The sequence below is a fragment of the Nelumbo lutea genome, chromosome 8, assembly GCF_056320005.1.
Source record: "Nelumbo lutea isolate HS-2025 chromosome 8, American lotus-T2T, whole genome shotgun sequence".
NCBI classification, from domain to species: domain Eukaryota; kingdom Viridiplantae; phylum Streptophyta; class Magnoliopsida; order Proteales; family Nelumbonaceae; genus Nelumbo; species Nelumbo lutea.
In genome coordinates, this window is record NC_142691.1 from 52,298,836 (window position 1) to 52,315,613 (window position 16,778).

The following is a 16,778-nucleotide window of genomic DNA, read 5'->3' on the forward strand; positions in this document are numbered from 1 at the left end:
CAGAGAAGAGGCAAGGAAAAGATTAAGACATGGGAGAAACTCAAGGCAAAGATGAGATCAGAATTCCTACCCCATAATTATATTCGTTTACTTTATCAAGAATTGCAAAATCTAAAGTAAGGAATTGATACATTAGATGAATATACAAAGAAGTTTCATCTGTTAGTGGCCCGGAACTAATTAGTTGAAACCAAAGACCAATTGGTGGCTAGGTATATAGGTGGTCTGAGACCAAATATTCGGGATATATTGGACCTATTTGACTGCTATGATGTTTCTATGGCACATCAACATGCTCTAACCATAGAAAAACAAAGCAGCCGACCTAACCAATTGGGCCAAACCCAAACTAATGTGACCAGACCACCCCACGTAATAATCCTAACCGCCTCTAAATCAGCCATAGCCCCGTGGGCTGAACCAAAACCAAGGGCGTGGACCTAATCAAAACCAGGTGGGTCCACCTGGACTGAAGTGTTTTAAGTGTGGTGAACCAAGCCATAAATCTGTTGAATGTGTGAGGGTGATAAAAGAAAAGGGGTGTTGTTTGTAGAAGATGAGAGTGAAACCCAATTAGAAGCATTTGACTGTTCAGCCCCACCCGTGTTTGACTCTTATAATGAAGAAACCTTTGAGGGAGAAATGGTGTATGGAGATGTAGGAGAGGCCTTGGTGTTGCAATGATCATTCCTAACTCCTAGGAATGAATCATTGGATTAGCAAAGTTGATAGCGGGAGTTGTGAGAATGTTATAATGGAAGTAGTCGTCCACAAGCTGAACCTAAAAACTCAACAACACCCTCACCCCTACAAGCTTGCATGGATAAAAAGAAAGAATGAGGTTTCAATCACACAACGATGTCTAGTGAGCTTTTCTATTAGCAACAATTATAATGATTGTGTATGGTATGATGTTGTATGCATGGATGCCTACCACTTGCTACTTAGGCGCCCGTGGCAATTTGACTACTACGTAGTCCATGATGGACAAAAGAATACCTACTCTTTTGAGCTTAAAGGGAAAAGGCTGACCTTATGTCCATCACCAGAGACTAAACCGAAACCTGAGGAGAGTTCTACCCTTTTTGCCATGACTGAATTCACAAGTGCCTTAACAGAAACCGGTGTTGCGTATGTTTTAATTAACAACTAGCTTGAGCTGAAAGGTGTGGAGGTTCCAAAGGAAGTGAGACCTTTGCTTGATGAATTTAGTGATGTGTTTCCCAAGGACTTACCAACAAGATTATCACCATTAAGTGATATCCAACATTGTAGATTTAACGCCAGGTGCTAGTCTCCCCCAACAAGGCCCATTACAAAATGAGTCCCACTAAACATGAGGAGTTACAAAAGCAAGTAGATGAACTATTTCCTAAAGGGTTCATACGACACAGTATGAGTCCATGCGTGGTCCCCACTTTATTAGTACCCAAAAAGGATGGTACTTGGAGGATGTGTGTTGGTAGTCGGGCAATTAATAAGATAGTCGTCAAATACTAATTTCCGATTCCACACTTGGAATGACATGTTGGATCAGCTTTTTGGGGCCAAGGTGTTCACTAAGTTAGACTTGAAATCAGACTACCATCAAATCAAAATTTGTCTCGGTGATGAGTGGAAGACAGCATTAAAGATGCGGGGTGGTTTGTATGAATGACAAATAATGCCATTCGGTTTGTCCAATGCACCAAGCACATTCATGAGGGTCATGAACCACATTCTCAAGCCTTTTATTGGCCAATGTGTTGCGGTATACTTTGATGATATTCTCATATATAGCGCTGATATGAACTCTCATTTGTTGCATCTTCAAGATATACTTATGACTTTGCATAGGGAACAACTTTATGTATAATCTCAACAAGTTACTTTTGGCCAAAATGACGAGAGACATCACAAGGTTTGTGGAGCGTTGTCACATATGCCAAGTTTCTAAAGGAACGGTAACCAATGTTGGATTATACATGTCCCTCCCAATTCCTAAAGAACCTTGGATAGATATATCTATGGACTTTGTTCTTGGGTTGCCACGTACCCAGCAACAGGTAGGAAGACAATGGATGTCTCACCTACTGTTGGTTTATTCCTCAAGGAGATTGTCAAACTCCATGGCTTACCATCTTCGATTACTTCAGATGGAGACTCCAAGTTCATATCCCACTTTTGGAGAAGTCTTTAGAGGCTAATGGGCACCTCATTACAATTCAACAGTTCATATCATCCTCAAACGGATGGCCAAACCAAAGTAGTCAATAGGAGTAATGGGGAATCTTTTGAGAACCCTTGCAGCTAGCCATGAACAACAATGGGATCTCTTATTAACACAAGCTGAGTTCGCCATCAGTAGGTCCAAAAACAAGAGTATCGGATACAGTCCATTTGAGGTAGTATATTCCTCAAGGAGATTGTCAAACTCCATGGCTTACCATCTTCGATTACTTTAGATGGAGACTCCAAGTTCATATCCCACTTTTGGAGAGGTCTTTAGAGGCTAATGGGCACCTCATTACAATTCAACAGTTCATATCATCCTCAAACGGATGGCCAAACCAAAGTAGTCAATAGGAGTCTGGGGAATCTTTTGAGAACCCTTGCAGCTAGCCATGAACAACAATGGGATCTCTTATTAACACAAGTTGAGTTCGCCTTCAGTAGGTCCAAAAACAAGAGTATCGGATACAGTCCATTTGAGGTAGTATATGGGGCCAACCATGACAAGGCTGATGATATGTATGGTACAAAAGCTTAAGAACCTCCAAGAAGAAGTCCACAACAAGCTAGAGGTAACCAATGCTAACACAAACAATATGTTGATAGAAAAAAGAGGAAAGTAGTATTTGATACAGGAGACAATGTTTGGGCCATTTTAATAGAGGACTGCCTACAGATTGGGCAACATGGAAGCTAGCACCAAGGAAGGTTGGACCATGCGAGATAGTCGAAATCATCAATGAGAATGCGTATAGACTAAAGCTACCCAGCCATATACGTACCCATGATGTTTTCAATGTCAAACACTTGGTACCTTATGTTGGCGATTAGTCAGATGATGATTTGAATCCGAGGATGGATTCTCCCCATCCTAGGGAGGATGATGCAGTACAGGAGAAGGCTGATAAGTTCCATGCAAGTTGGGAGCATTCCAAGACACATAAGAAGCAGAGATGACGCCATAGACCCACCTTAGTAAACATTTACCGATATAGCATCGTCATAGGATTTCTATCTTAATTCGTTTTTACCAAGTTTGCGCCATCACAGAGTTTCTATCTTAATTCGTTTTTACTAAGTTAGCATTATTTCAAATTTATATTCAATTAGGACTTTCCTTTTTAAGGATTTTAGTAGGATTCTATTTTGGAGTGTTTTCTTAGATTAAGATTTTCTTTTTTAAGGAGTTTTAGTAGGATACTATTATGGAGTGTTTTCATATTAGCAATAAGAGCCACAAGGGTGTATGCCTATAATAAAGAGTAGCTAGGGGAAGGCTAAGACAGCTCTCTTGTTATCAATTTTCGATTAATTATTTAGTGAAGAATTCTTCTTCCTAAAATTCGACTTCTTCTCTTTTCTTTGAAGCTTTCCTCACGGGTTTCGTTTTCGTACTGCGCCGGTATTATAACATAAATTGAAAACAATATTGTAGATATGTTCAGTAAGATTAATTCCCACCTATTTAAGAAATAAAATGCTCTTCAATTTTGATCATACATGATATTTTATGTCTCTTCCACTAGGAAAGGATGCTATTAGATGTCATTGAGTGTATAGTTAACCACTCCTACATGGCAGTGCAAACATTTGAATGTTAAATTAATTTCTAAAGGATACATGTAGCAGTTTGGCAATTAATTACTCCAAGATACTTTTTCTCATTGGCCATATTCATGTTACTTTTATCACTAGCTACTCATTTTAGTTGGCTTTTGTTAAAATTTTCAACAACTATTTTTTTATATATATTGTTTCAACTCTACATCGATCTACATGAAGATGTGCATGTGGATCAACCACTTCAGTTTATTGCTCAAATGGAGTAAAGGAAGATTGCAGACTGAAGCTATTTATGGCTGACACAGTCATATACTACTTAGTTTGGTCAATTCAGTGGTATATAGGATTTTAGCTCTTTTTTTAAGAGTAAAAAGAAATTTCATTAATCAAAAGAAAATTACAGTCAAGAGGTGACATGATTGTACCTCACCATACAAAACAGAATTAAAACAACAAACTCAAAACTGAGAGGCATTACTAATCAATTCAAGAACATTCCAAGAATTCGCCCCCAGATCCATTTACTAAATTAACAAATTCTGGGAGCACCCAAGCCCATTCCACTAGTTCCCCACCATAGTCACAAGTGATTCAGGGAGCATTGTTTGATCAATAAGCAAGAAGATTGATTCAGTGATTCAGATTTGTATTAGTTTATAACATTTTATTATTAACTAATTATTAATATATTATTATTTTATTATTATGTTGTTATTTTTGTTATTTGATTATTATTTTCCTATTACTTGAATAATATTATATTAATATATTAGTACTTTATTATTATTATTCTGATAATTAAAATCAAAGTAGTTCATAATTAATTTATTAATATTTATCTTCTTATTATTTTACTAATATTTTGTTACAAGCTTATAAATAATTTAGCATTTTATTAATAGTTTATTAATATTGTATTGTTATTATTTTATTAGTACTTTATGATTATTATTTATTAGTATAAATAATATATATGCACCAACTTAAGGGAGAGCGTTAAAGTACAATTATGTCTGTGACTCTATAGGGCCAATTTAATCTTTTTCTCTTTATTGTCTTTTTGCTGCTTCTTTATTTATTTGAGGGCATTCCTGTAATTTCACTCTATTATAAAGAAATAAAATATGGGGCAGCAGTTGAGATCATATTTGTATTACGTATGAGACCACAGTTGTTTCAATATGGACTTAAATATTCCCAGCCAGTAGATAAACTTGAGTTTACCCTGACAAGGTTGACATTCTCACACTGTCCATGAGACCATAGTTGTTGCTTACAATCTCTAGACTTGATATTGGTATCATGTTGGCCATCAGACTTGGTTGCCTCTGATAAGACAGCTAGTGAGATCCTTCTGGTTCAAATATCTAGGTATGTTGAGGTAGTCAAAGATGGTACACCAGCTGATGGTCAATATGATAGGATCTGCTACTATGTTACGACAAAGAGAATGCTCTATACAACTTCCAATGATGGATGCATGAATCAAATACAACTTCCTACGTGGATTTCCTAAATCCTCTATTAAGGTTCATCAAAGGTGGAGGCTGGACACTGTCAAAAAGACTAAGAGGGAAAAAAATCCTTCACCATATGCAATGTCAAGTGTTACTAGCAAAGGGATTGAATGCAAGTGATATGTTGGGTTGATTTGACCTAATAATCACATAATGGGCTGAACCAATTCAACTGGGCATTTAGGATAGTAAGGCTCCAAGTGATTTAAGTGTTTAGACATCTTAATGAGCCGATTTAACAAGGACCATAACAGTTATGGGTGAATTGGTCTTGTTGGCAATAATTATTTAAGTAGTTAGCCCCACTAGTTTAAGTGTAAGCTTGTTTGGACCTAAGTTGGTTTAACCTATTAAGAGTGGGTCCCACACCATACAAGCTGGTGTCTCCCTATTTTAGAAGGTCTCCAAGATTATATGGACACTCTAATTCAGTTAGAAGTCTTCCTAGAAAGTCTACTCAAACTAGTAACAAGGAAGTCTAAGTTAGTTACAAATTTGACCAAGACTCTTAAGTAGAAAGATTCTAGTATTTAGGCTGAATACTAGAGGAGATTGATCATGTTGGGAAACATTATTGGATTAGGAATGGACTCTTGGCAGTCCTCCCTAAGGCTTAATTTGGAAGGAGTACAAATGCAAATATGTACAGTACAAATACAAACAAAATAATACAAAATACAAGATTTTGCACTTTGTACTCCTTCCAAACTAAGCCTAATAAAAGACTCTTGGCATTCTAGCTGAATTAGCCTATCAAGAATACTGAAATATTTCTAGGGTTTTTGAACCCCATTCAACAAGCCACCTAGAATATCCATTACAGCTTTGTTCCAGAAACTTTTTGAGTGAGAGATCCCACCCAAATCGTTGCTTGGTGGAACCACACACTGCTGGAATTTCTTGGAGATCAACTAAACACTACAAAGAATACAGTTGCACCATCTTCAACTAGTTGCAGTTTTTGGGAGAACAAAAGCTTGGGTGTGAACTACCACTTTGATCTCTGCATTTTTGGAGATCAAATATCAAGTAATCGATCTATCCCACTTCCAAGATTTGATCTTTCATGCATAGTTTTCAAGGCGCCAAGGCGAGGCTAGGCGACAGGGGGGCACCTTGTCACCTAGTCGACTAGGCGCTCACCTAGGCAACACCTAGGCGATGGATTTTTTTAAGTAAAACCCTAGATCCTAGGGTAGTTCCCAAGGTTCCATAACCATCTTTCCTTAATAATTATTCATAATTTTCATAAGAAAAGTATAAATTTCATGTTTAAGTCTAGAAAATTAACATTTTATGAAAAGAAAAAGAACAAAGTAAAGAAAATTCAAAAAATATAGGGGCTGAACCCCTACTTTTGTTATAAGAAAGAAGAAAAGAAAAGGTGGAAGAAGAAGAAGAAGAAGACATGGAAGAAGAAAATGTGTTGATTAGACAAAATTTTAAGTTCTTCCCTTGCTTATAGGTTCAGGTTTTGGAAATTGAGGGTTCAATCAAGGATCAAATTTCGATACGATATACCCTGTATCGGGTGTACTGCGTTGTATCTTTGGGGTCCCGATACCTGTTTATAGGTGTTTTCGGACACCATTTTCTTAAATAATATATATACATATATATATATGAAATTGAAAAACAAAGAAATAAAAAATAGGGGGAGTATCGTTATAAGTACCGATAAACCTCTGCCAATACACAAAGGTGTATCGATTCTATGAACCATGGGTTCAATACAGAAGTTAGCAATGTTTGCATTGATTAAACCCTAACAAAATAAGAAAATAATAAAAAGAAATTAGTATATAAACACATAAAATGAATATTCTAGTTTAATAATGTCTATTTTATAATTATAATGTCAAAAAATAAAAAATCTAAAAGTATTTTATAACCCAGTGCATAAAACTGCTAGGCGACTGGGCGAAGCGAGCCTCCAAGGGCACCTAGTCGCCTAGGCGTCGCCTTGACAACTATGCTTTCATGGTCCAATAGATCCAAACGATCCAACAGAAAAACTTCTTTCTCATAGTTGTGCGATTTCAACATTGAATGGTCGCTAAAAAATTTGAATTTATACCTTTCTATAGCTGGAATTTTTGCAAAATATGACCACTAGGTGACCACCTTTCATGTTCTCCCCCATAAGATATCTCATTCGGGAATTTTTGATATGTTATTATCATGTAGAAGAATTCTTACATTGATATTTTGTCCACAAAAAACAAAAATTAAATATTAATATAATTTAATATATGAGCTTTCAGACCATTAAAGGTTTAGTTTGATTGGATATATATATATTGAAAAACAATAAAAACTAAAATTAAAATCATGGAGCCATATGAAGGCGAATCAATCTTGAAACAGAAAAATAACCTTACAAAACTAAAACTAAAAGCATAGAGCCACAAGAAGGTGGATCATTTGATATTTTATTGGGGATAGAAAGCATCAAGGCACAAAGGAAAATAAGAAGTGAACAAATTACATAACATGAAAGAAAACATAAGACCGAGATCTATATTTTGCATCGAAAAATCCTGTCATTTTAATATGGCCCTTAATTTCTCTTTCAAAACATGTCCAAATGCAATGATTTTACTACCAATAGAAAGTTTATTCAGCTATACATCCAATAAGAGCAACATTGTGTGATTTCTGCAAGGTCCTAGCAACTAAAAGCCAATATACGAATGACTTGTGGTTTTAATGATGACATTTTATGCTTTCAGCCTATTATACTTCTAAGTATTTTACTTTAAATTAAAAGAACACCGCACACACGAGGCAATTGTTCAATAAAATTCCAAACTAGGTGAATCATAGTGAACTAAAGATTAGGCATATAATGAAAAAGCAAGGATTCATACTTTATTTGATGAAGGGGTCAGTTGTATTAACCTCCTAACGACACGGTATGCAACACTTGCAAGTGGTAATAGGATAAGCACCTGCAAGATTACACCAATAATAATACTAATTATAAATAGAAGTTGTACTAGTAGTAATCATTATAATAACAACAGTAATCCCAAACAACAGTTCATTTCAAAACAACCGACAAAATAGCATTGGGAAAAAGAACGAATGAATCACAACAAATATCTACCATCAAAAAGACCCTGGAGTTAACATGCATGGTCATTTACAATTTTATGGAAAAAACACCTACTTGTAAACAACCAACCCAACCCAGAAAATTGAAAGAAAAACATACAAGTTTAATACAATTATAGATGCCAATAGAAGCTTTATAAATAATATCTACATTTATTAGGATAATTTAGGGTTTTTCATGAAATTGGTGAATGTGTTCCTATCCAGGTATTCCCATTCCTCATGCTATACTAAGATTAATCAAGTATCTTCTCCGTCTTAGTGCAAGGGCTAATACCTTTGTACATTTGGGTTCACTTGGGCATTTCAAGACCAATGGAGAACATCATAATGCAAGCTTGCCAGTCCTTCCATTACAATGGATATTGTCCAAGTATCATTTACTTTGTACTACCAAGGGTTATTTTGTGCTTCTTCAATTTTATCCATTCATAGCAAGATTTACTGGCAATTTTCCCTATCAATATCACTCTCAGAACCCTCCCCCTCTCCCTCAAGAAGTTTCCAGTTTATAACTGATCAACAAAAGTTTTTTTAAAAATTTATATATTAAGTAATCCTTTTACTGATTATACTATTTTCTTCTCGGATGCTTGCCGAGAACAGCATCATCAATTCCTCTATGTTCTTCACCAATTCAAGACCGTGTGAGATGTGAAAACTAAAAATCAAAGAGCTCCACGTTTCCTGTTGACAAGGCAACAAATGCACAAAATCTTGCAAATGTATTAGGTTGTAAGGTTTCCCATCTCCCTATCAAAAACCTTGAAATGCAAATGCGTATTGGACCTCAGTGCAGTTCAAGCTCTCTCAGAGATCCAGTGATTGAGCATTTCAAAAGAAAACTCTCCATGTGGAAGACAAGATACTTGACAAAATGAGGCAAACTAACATTGATTAAAGACTCTATATCTAGCTTTCCTATTCTCTCAATGTTCGACATCCACTTAGAGATAGCTATGAAGATGGAAAAAAAATGTTGAGATAGTTACTGGAAAGAGTTGAAAAAGATAGCAATTTATTTTGAAGATAAACAAAAAAGAAAATTTATTACAGAAGACAGAAGAAAGAAGATACGTCAGGGTGAAAAGAAATGAACCTTTTCTTTGAACCCACCACAAATAATCCTACCTTTATTCTGGCAAAAACTTTTGAAATTTGCACTGTTTGATTAATTTTCTGACTTCTGAATCTTCTTCCTACTCGTCATATCCTCTCCCCCTCCAAGTTTCTCCTCCATCAAACTACCCAACCTTCTTCCCCTTCTCTTTCTTCAACCGACTTTTCCATTTCTTTAAGTTCATCTTTCCTTGCCCTATTGTCTCCTTTTAGATCTTCACATGCTTTCTTTGAACTATTTCTACTCTCTAATTTCTCTTATTCATTAAGCTTGACTTCATCACCTTCCTTGCTAATGTTTCCCATTTCTTTGAAAGTTGTTCAAAGAACCATCCTTTTCTTTTGAACTCTCCTTCTCTTTTCTAGTATTGTATCTTGTAACACAATAAACAAACCCATCTTTGTCAGATGATGAGAATTCAATGACCTTGGACAAAACCCTACCTTCTCTGAATTCTCTCGCAAAAGCTCCATTTTTTCCAGGCACAAACAAGGAGGCTAAGGAAGACAATGAAAAATGTGATTTATCGTCATCATTCCCATCCCTCCTTCATGTCACATGGATTTTTAATATTACATATAAACTATCTTTGATGGGCTTCAAATAAATCTGCCCCACCTCTTTTAACTCCTCAGCCCTCATGTGGCGACTTAATAAATCACACAAATTTTCAGGTCACTCATGACCCTTCTAAAAAAAGAGACTTCAAATGGTCTGATTTACCATAATCTCCTTGGACCTGCTGCATGTGCATGTGCCATCATTTCAATGTTCAGCTCCTGGGGAGGTGACACACCAGACATTACCTCATCTATTTTCTTAAACCATATCTTCAGGTCACCCACGACCCTTCTAAAAAAAAGAGGCTTCAAATGATCTGATTTACCGTAATCTCCTTGGACCTGGCAACCTGCTGCACATGCCATGTGCCATCATTTCAACGTTCAGCTCCTGGCAACCTGCTGCATGTGCATGTGCCATCATTTCAATGTTCAGCTCCTGGGGAGGTGACACACCAGACATTACCTCATCTATTTTCTTAAACCATATCTTCAGGTCACCCACGACCCTTCTAAAAAAAAGAGGCTTCAAATGGTCTGATTTACCGTAATCTCCTTGGACCTGGCGACCTGCTGCACATGCCATGTGCCATCATTTCAACGTTCAGCTCCTGGGAAGGTGACACACCAGACATCACCTCATCTATTTTCTTAAACCATATCTTCCCCTGACAACTTGCCTGTACTAGTAAATGTTTTTCCAGCTTTGTGTAAGGTTCCCCCATATTTGAAACACCCACTCTATTACCATGACTGATCAACCAATGCTTGAATCTTCCTTGGAATCTCCCTCAGGTTTTACACCACTCAAGCAGATAGCTGCAAAATGATATCAGTTGCAAAAACGCCATCCAATCTCACCCTACACATTTCAACAATGAACTTGAAGATTTCATCCCTCCATAAATGAAAAGGGAGACTAAATATATGAACCACCACACCATCCTCAACACTCAAAGTCTTCTCATTTGAAAGAGGACACCAATTTGATAGTGTGACGAACCCAACTCCATATTCCAAATTCACCACTGCAATTTCTAACTCATCCTCCGACAGCTCGACCAAAGCCTTGCATTTCTCAAAGGGAGTAAACACTACTGCTCCTTTGAGCTTCAAACCTTTTATAATTGATTCTGCTATAACCTCTACAACCAATTTTTTTACTACTCCCCTTTCTCAATGCTAACTATGAGATAGAACTTACCACCTCCTCCTGAAACAAGAAGATTCTTGCCAGGTTTGTTTTCGACATACCTGTTCTTAAACCTCCAAGCATTAGTTCCATAAGCCAGATCTGTCTTTTCTTCTCCAGACTTCAAGACATCCTGCAAAACTCTACAAATCTCCTTCCAACCTTCATTATCTCTTCCCTATGGAAAGAAAACAACTTGTCTCAAAACACTCAAACAAAATTAAATATCTCCCTTCTGTATTTTCCTTTCTCTCTGCAAAATATTCCCTCCAACCTAAGCTCTTTTTCTGCACATAAAGCCCCTTTGACTATTCAGAAAAACCACTCAACTGTCACCCTACCCACCAGGAATACCACAGCCCTTCTCAGATCTCTGAACTTCACTGTAGTTATCCTTTTGAATCCGTATCTCTCAAAAATGAACCCTTAGTTTCGACCTTAAAAGCTCTACTCCAAGCTGCCATGAAATTGGGTTGGGTTCATCTGGACTTGTGAAACCCCAACTGTTATCTGGTCTGCCAGTGGGGCATGAATCTGCTCCCCAAAATCTACAGTTAGATTGGGTCAATGAAGAGATGGTTCTTCCAATTGATAACAAAAACAATATGGCTTAGCACTGGAGACTGAGATAGAAGAACTGTGAATACTGAATACTACTTATGGCTGTCCATTTTTTACAGGAAAACCCAGCACAGTTTCCTAGGAGATGCGGACTTGGTTCCAGATTAAAATTTTGGCTAGACTTGCTGGTGTGGTGAAAGCCACTTGGTGATTCCTTTGCTTTCCTTTTTGACATCATGATGACGTGAAGGCTACATATCACGCAAATGTACACTTTGAAGGATCCAAACATTGTGCGGACTCCTAAATTCAGAAGAAACCCTTAAGATTGGGAGATTGGGTGACTGGTAGATATGCTCAACCTGACTCTTTTTTCCTCATTCATTTCCCCATATAAAATTGTCTGGATGCCAAAACCCCTTCTACCATCCATTACACATGGCAAAAGTCTCTTCTAACCATCAGTTAGGTGGTTAGCTGACCTTGGAGTCCACCTGTATTGGACATCTCTTTCCAAAGACAACTTTGATACTTCCCTTATCATATCTGTATTTCTAGGATCCTGTTTTGTAGTCCTTTACCCAAGCAACTATAACTTTTGATTCTCCTTAAACTGGTAAATCTTTGTAGTCTAGTGTTTTAACCAGCCCTGTACCATGCAGAACAGATCATAATTTTTTTTCCCAAAATAAAAAAGAACTGAACATAATTCTGTTCTAGTTGAACCACCCTAACCCAAAGTCAGCATATCTAGGTGCATTTCCTCCACTAACATCTTTGGAGACCCTAACCAGAAGGTATGTTATGGGCCCGGGAATAGGATCTCGTCACGGGTCGGTCCACGGGGAAAAGCTCCTGTTTTCCCTTGTTCCTCCCCTTCCTAGCTGAACCTATCTTGGCGTCTTAATGGTGATTTGTCCAAGAGATCACCAAACTCTCCTTTTACTCTCTTTCTTAACTGGAAATTTTATATCTTTATTCAATAATTTCAGCTCCTTAAATAGGAGATTACAAGAGGTAAGAGTCCTCCTTGTAGGAAGATTCCTTGATAACTAAACTGCTTACAGATAAGATAGATAAGACTCCTAGATAAGACTGTTAGGATAAGATAAGTTTCTCCTAATCCTAGTCTGATAAGATAAGTAAGATAAGTCTCTCCTAATCTGATAAGATAAGATAATCTAATCTACTAATCCTAATAAGATAAGATAAGAACAAGTAAGATAGCCTAATCTAATCTGCTGCATGGATGAGACTGTTGCTGCCGAACTGGGTAGGATGAGAACAATGGATCACTGCTGCTTCTGCTCCTAATACGCGTCCACATCATTACTCCCCTCTCGGACTACGAGCTTGTCCTCAAGCTCGAACTCTAGATATGTGGCATGGAACTCTGCCGATGGGAGCCATGTGGCTTCCGCCGATGGTAAATTACACCATTCTACCAAGACTTCAACAGCAGCACCAACAAAGAGCTTAGCTGACTGATGGGGAAGCTCAATACCAATATCATCAGGAAACAAGTTGCATAAGATGTTGTTCTGAGGTCCTTCTTGAGAGCCATCAATCGCGACACATACAACATTCAACTTCAATAAGTATTCAAACCTCAGAGTAACCAGTTTTGCAGGCTTGGGATTTGAAACCTCATCATCATGTATTTGAAGGATGATTTTAAGAGGATGAGATCGATAGATTCCTGATTGGTCAAGGTTCTCTTTTCCAGTAACCTTCTTTGGCCGCTTTCTCCTTCTTTGGCCCTCCTCTTCCTCATCAGGCGCATCATCCTCCAACTTATTCATTTTTGTATTTGTAGAAACACCATTGTCCTTAATTGCTTGCTGGTGGGCAAAGGCTTGAGCATCCTTCATGCTTCCTATAATTTCCAATTCAATACTCTCCCCAAATGCCTCCTTCTGAGCCAGCAATTGTGAGTAAATCACATAGAGTGGAGGTGACAATAATTTTGCTAAATTATGCTACTTTAATTTCTTTGTATGCAGAACCCCTAGTTGGAGTTGGACAGGCAAGGATGCTTTCTTCAGAGATTTTGGGAGACTTGAAAGGAACTTCCTTCAGTGTGCAATGGTTTCCATAAGGCTTTTCTTGTGTTGCTCCAGTTTCTCATGAAGTTTGTAGAGTTCTTTTCGCCGGAAAAGCTCGAAATTAAGTCGCTTTAGCATCAGGTCATGTGCACTGTCTTTTGATAGTACAGATCCTTTAATATCTTGAGGAGCTGAACTGAAAAACTCTTCCACAGGCACAAGTTCAATATCCGAATACTTTGACTTGAAATCTCTGCGCACCTTTATGGCTTTCACAAAATGAATTTTCTCATACATCAAATTGTGAAGCTGTAATGTACTGAAATCTACTGGTGCCTTAGCACGTTCTGTTTCTGCTTTAACACGATCCTCTTCTAGCAATATAGAATGATTTACCTTATCCCGGTCATCTATCCGTTGATTCTGAAAAAACTACTCGCAGCGATACAGCCAGCCTAAGGGGTATCCATTGTCGTTGTACGACGGGAATTCCAACCTGTTGTACTTGGGGATGACTGTGGCTACCAGGGCGACAACTTTATGTTCGTCGGACGACTCCGTCAAGTCTGGTCGGCGGCTGTTTGTGGTTACAACCCCTTCTGGATTCCTCTTCTTGTTAGAGAAATACGATTCCAGCAAGCGTCGCAGCTCCCGGACATTGTCTTTGACCTCACGAACCTCCACACTGGTTTCCACGAGCCTACGCTCCAGTTCGTGGACCCTAGATGACAGCTGCTCCCGATCTCCCATGACGACCGGCTTTGATACCAAGTTGTTATGGGCCTGGGAATAGGATCTCGTCACGGGTCGGTCCACGGGGAAAAGCTCCTGTTTTCCCTTATTCCTCCCCTTCCTAGCTGAACCTATCTTGGCGTCTTAATGGTGATTTGTCCAAGAGATCACCAAACTCTCCTTTTACTCCCTTTCTTGACTGGAAATTTTATATCTTTATTCAATAATTTCAGCTCCTTAAATAGGAGATTACAAGAGGTAAGAGTCCTCCTTGTAGGAAGATTCCTTGATAACTAAACTGCTTACAGATAAGATAGATAAGACTCCTAGATAAGACTGTTAGGATAAGATAAGTTTCTCCTAATCCTAATCTGATAAGATAAGATAATCTAATCTACTAATCCTAATAAGATAAGATAAGAACAAGATAGCCTAATCTAATCTGCTGCATGGATGAGACTGTTGCTGCCGAACTGGGTAGGATGAGAACACCGGATCGCTGCTGCTGCTGCTCCCAATACGGGTCCACATCAAGGTACATAGGTTGGATGAACAGAAAATGGCAAGCTGAGCAGGCTTATGATTCTAACTGCTGCTTTGTGCACAGTTTTAACACAAAGAAATAGCAGAACATTTTAAAATAAAGGCTCTCAGACAGATGAAATCCAAAGGAAGTAGCAAAAGTTTTGTTTTGGGCCTCAGTTTGTAAATAATTCAGCAAGGATCCTAGCTCTGTTTCTTTAAACATTGATATCCTCTTCCAATGTAATTAGCAAACTTTGTAATCCTTTTGTAAACCAGACTTTACCTTCTCTCAAAAAGGAAAAAAAAACAAAAAACAAAAAATGGCACAATATGACACCTCAAAACAGAAATGTAGACATAAAAAAAAAAAAGATTTATGCACAAGGTAATCTATGGAAGATTAAGCAAAACCAGCGGAATAATACTCTTTGTAATTGTCAGCCATAGAGATAATATGAAGAATTTCATAGCTTTACATAGTGAACTAGAAAATTGAATAGTAACAATAAGATGCATAATGAAATATTTTATATATCCTCAGGAGGTGTGCCTTGTTCTAAAAAATTCAGGCATTCCTTCCACAATAAATACTCCAAACCACTGCTGTCCATGTACAATGACAAAGGATCACGTAAACAAGTTTGTTTTATAACTATAACAAAGTTTTTGTGTTGTTGATTCCTAGGTGTAGTGCTTCTTCCCCTATGCCGCCTATTGGTCCTGGTGGAGCAGGATTGACCTGTAATACAGAACCTATAGGTGTAACCTTTCGCTCAATACTAGAATCAACAATTGAAGCATCGGAGGTTGCATCAATCGTGGATACACGACAGAAGGAATTGTTCTATTTCCAAACTTCTGCTAGTACTAGTACATCTGAGAATTCTTAATTGGCTAGTTGTAAATAGACCCAGGGCTATGGAACAAAGGATTATCCCAGATCTACACCGAGGTATTGATGGTGATTCTCAAATATCACAGAACAGAATGTGATACGATGAGATAGAATGCAATAGAAACAAAGACAGGGAAGAGGCAGAACATCACAAGGCCGTGGATGATCTCTGTGAGATGATTCAGTGTAACAAAATTGCCTCTTCCATTCATAAAAACAAGACTAAAGCTCTAACCAAGTGTAAGGCAAATTGGAAACAACTGCAACCGAACAGTAAAGTTGCACTGTCAAGTTGCACTTTCCGGTTTTTACAGGCGACAATCTGATTTCTTGATCTTTAGAGCAGAGAGATGGACATGTGTACATTTATGTAAGTGCTCTTATTAAGAGGATGAGCCAAAGATAAAGAAGAAATGCAAGAAATACAACATGATACCCTATATACAGTATATTACTGTTGGACCTAACAAATAAGAGAACAACTAGGACTGTCTACAGTTTTTTTTCTTTAAGGAATAAAAATAAATTTTCATTAGAAAAAGGAAAAAGAATACAATAGGAAGGTGATAAGACATCACCCGAAGAGGAAGCAAACCCAAAGAACCCAAAAGACCTCAAAATCCCCATACTAAAACCCAAAAAATCAAACAACATCAAGAAAAGGCCAAGGAAAAACCCAAAAAAAAAACCATGAGAGCAAATACATCTATTCCCACCCCAGATCAGAAATGCAAAACCTC

The 16,778-nt window shown here is 37.6% G+C and overlaps 1 protein-coding gene and 1 pseudogene across 6 annotated transcripts in view; both read right to left on the reverse strand.

Moving 5' to 3' along the window:
* The window catches only part of NOF1 (U3 small nucleolar RNA-associated protein), a 114,912-nt gene that overhangs the window by 40,670 nt on the left and 57,464 nt on the right, over window positions 1-16,778 (reverse strand). For all 6 annotated transcript variants that reach the window (XM_088959283.1, XM_088959281.1, XM_088959284.1 and 3 more), the window contains one exon: window positions 8,162-8,242. In XM_088959283.1, coding sequence (XP_088815409.1) covers window positions 8,162-8,242 — 81 coding nt within the window. The remainder of the gene's footprint in view (window positions 1-8,161; window positions 8,243-16,778) is intronic.
* LOC148844175 (THO complex subunit 5A-like) lies at window positions 9,820-14,636 on the reverse strand (annotated as a pseudogene).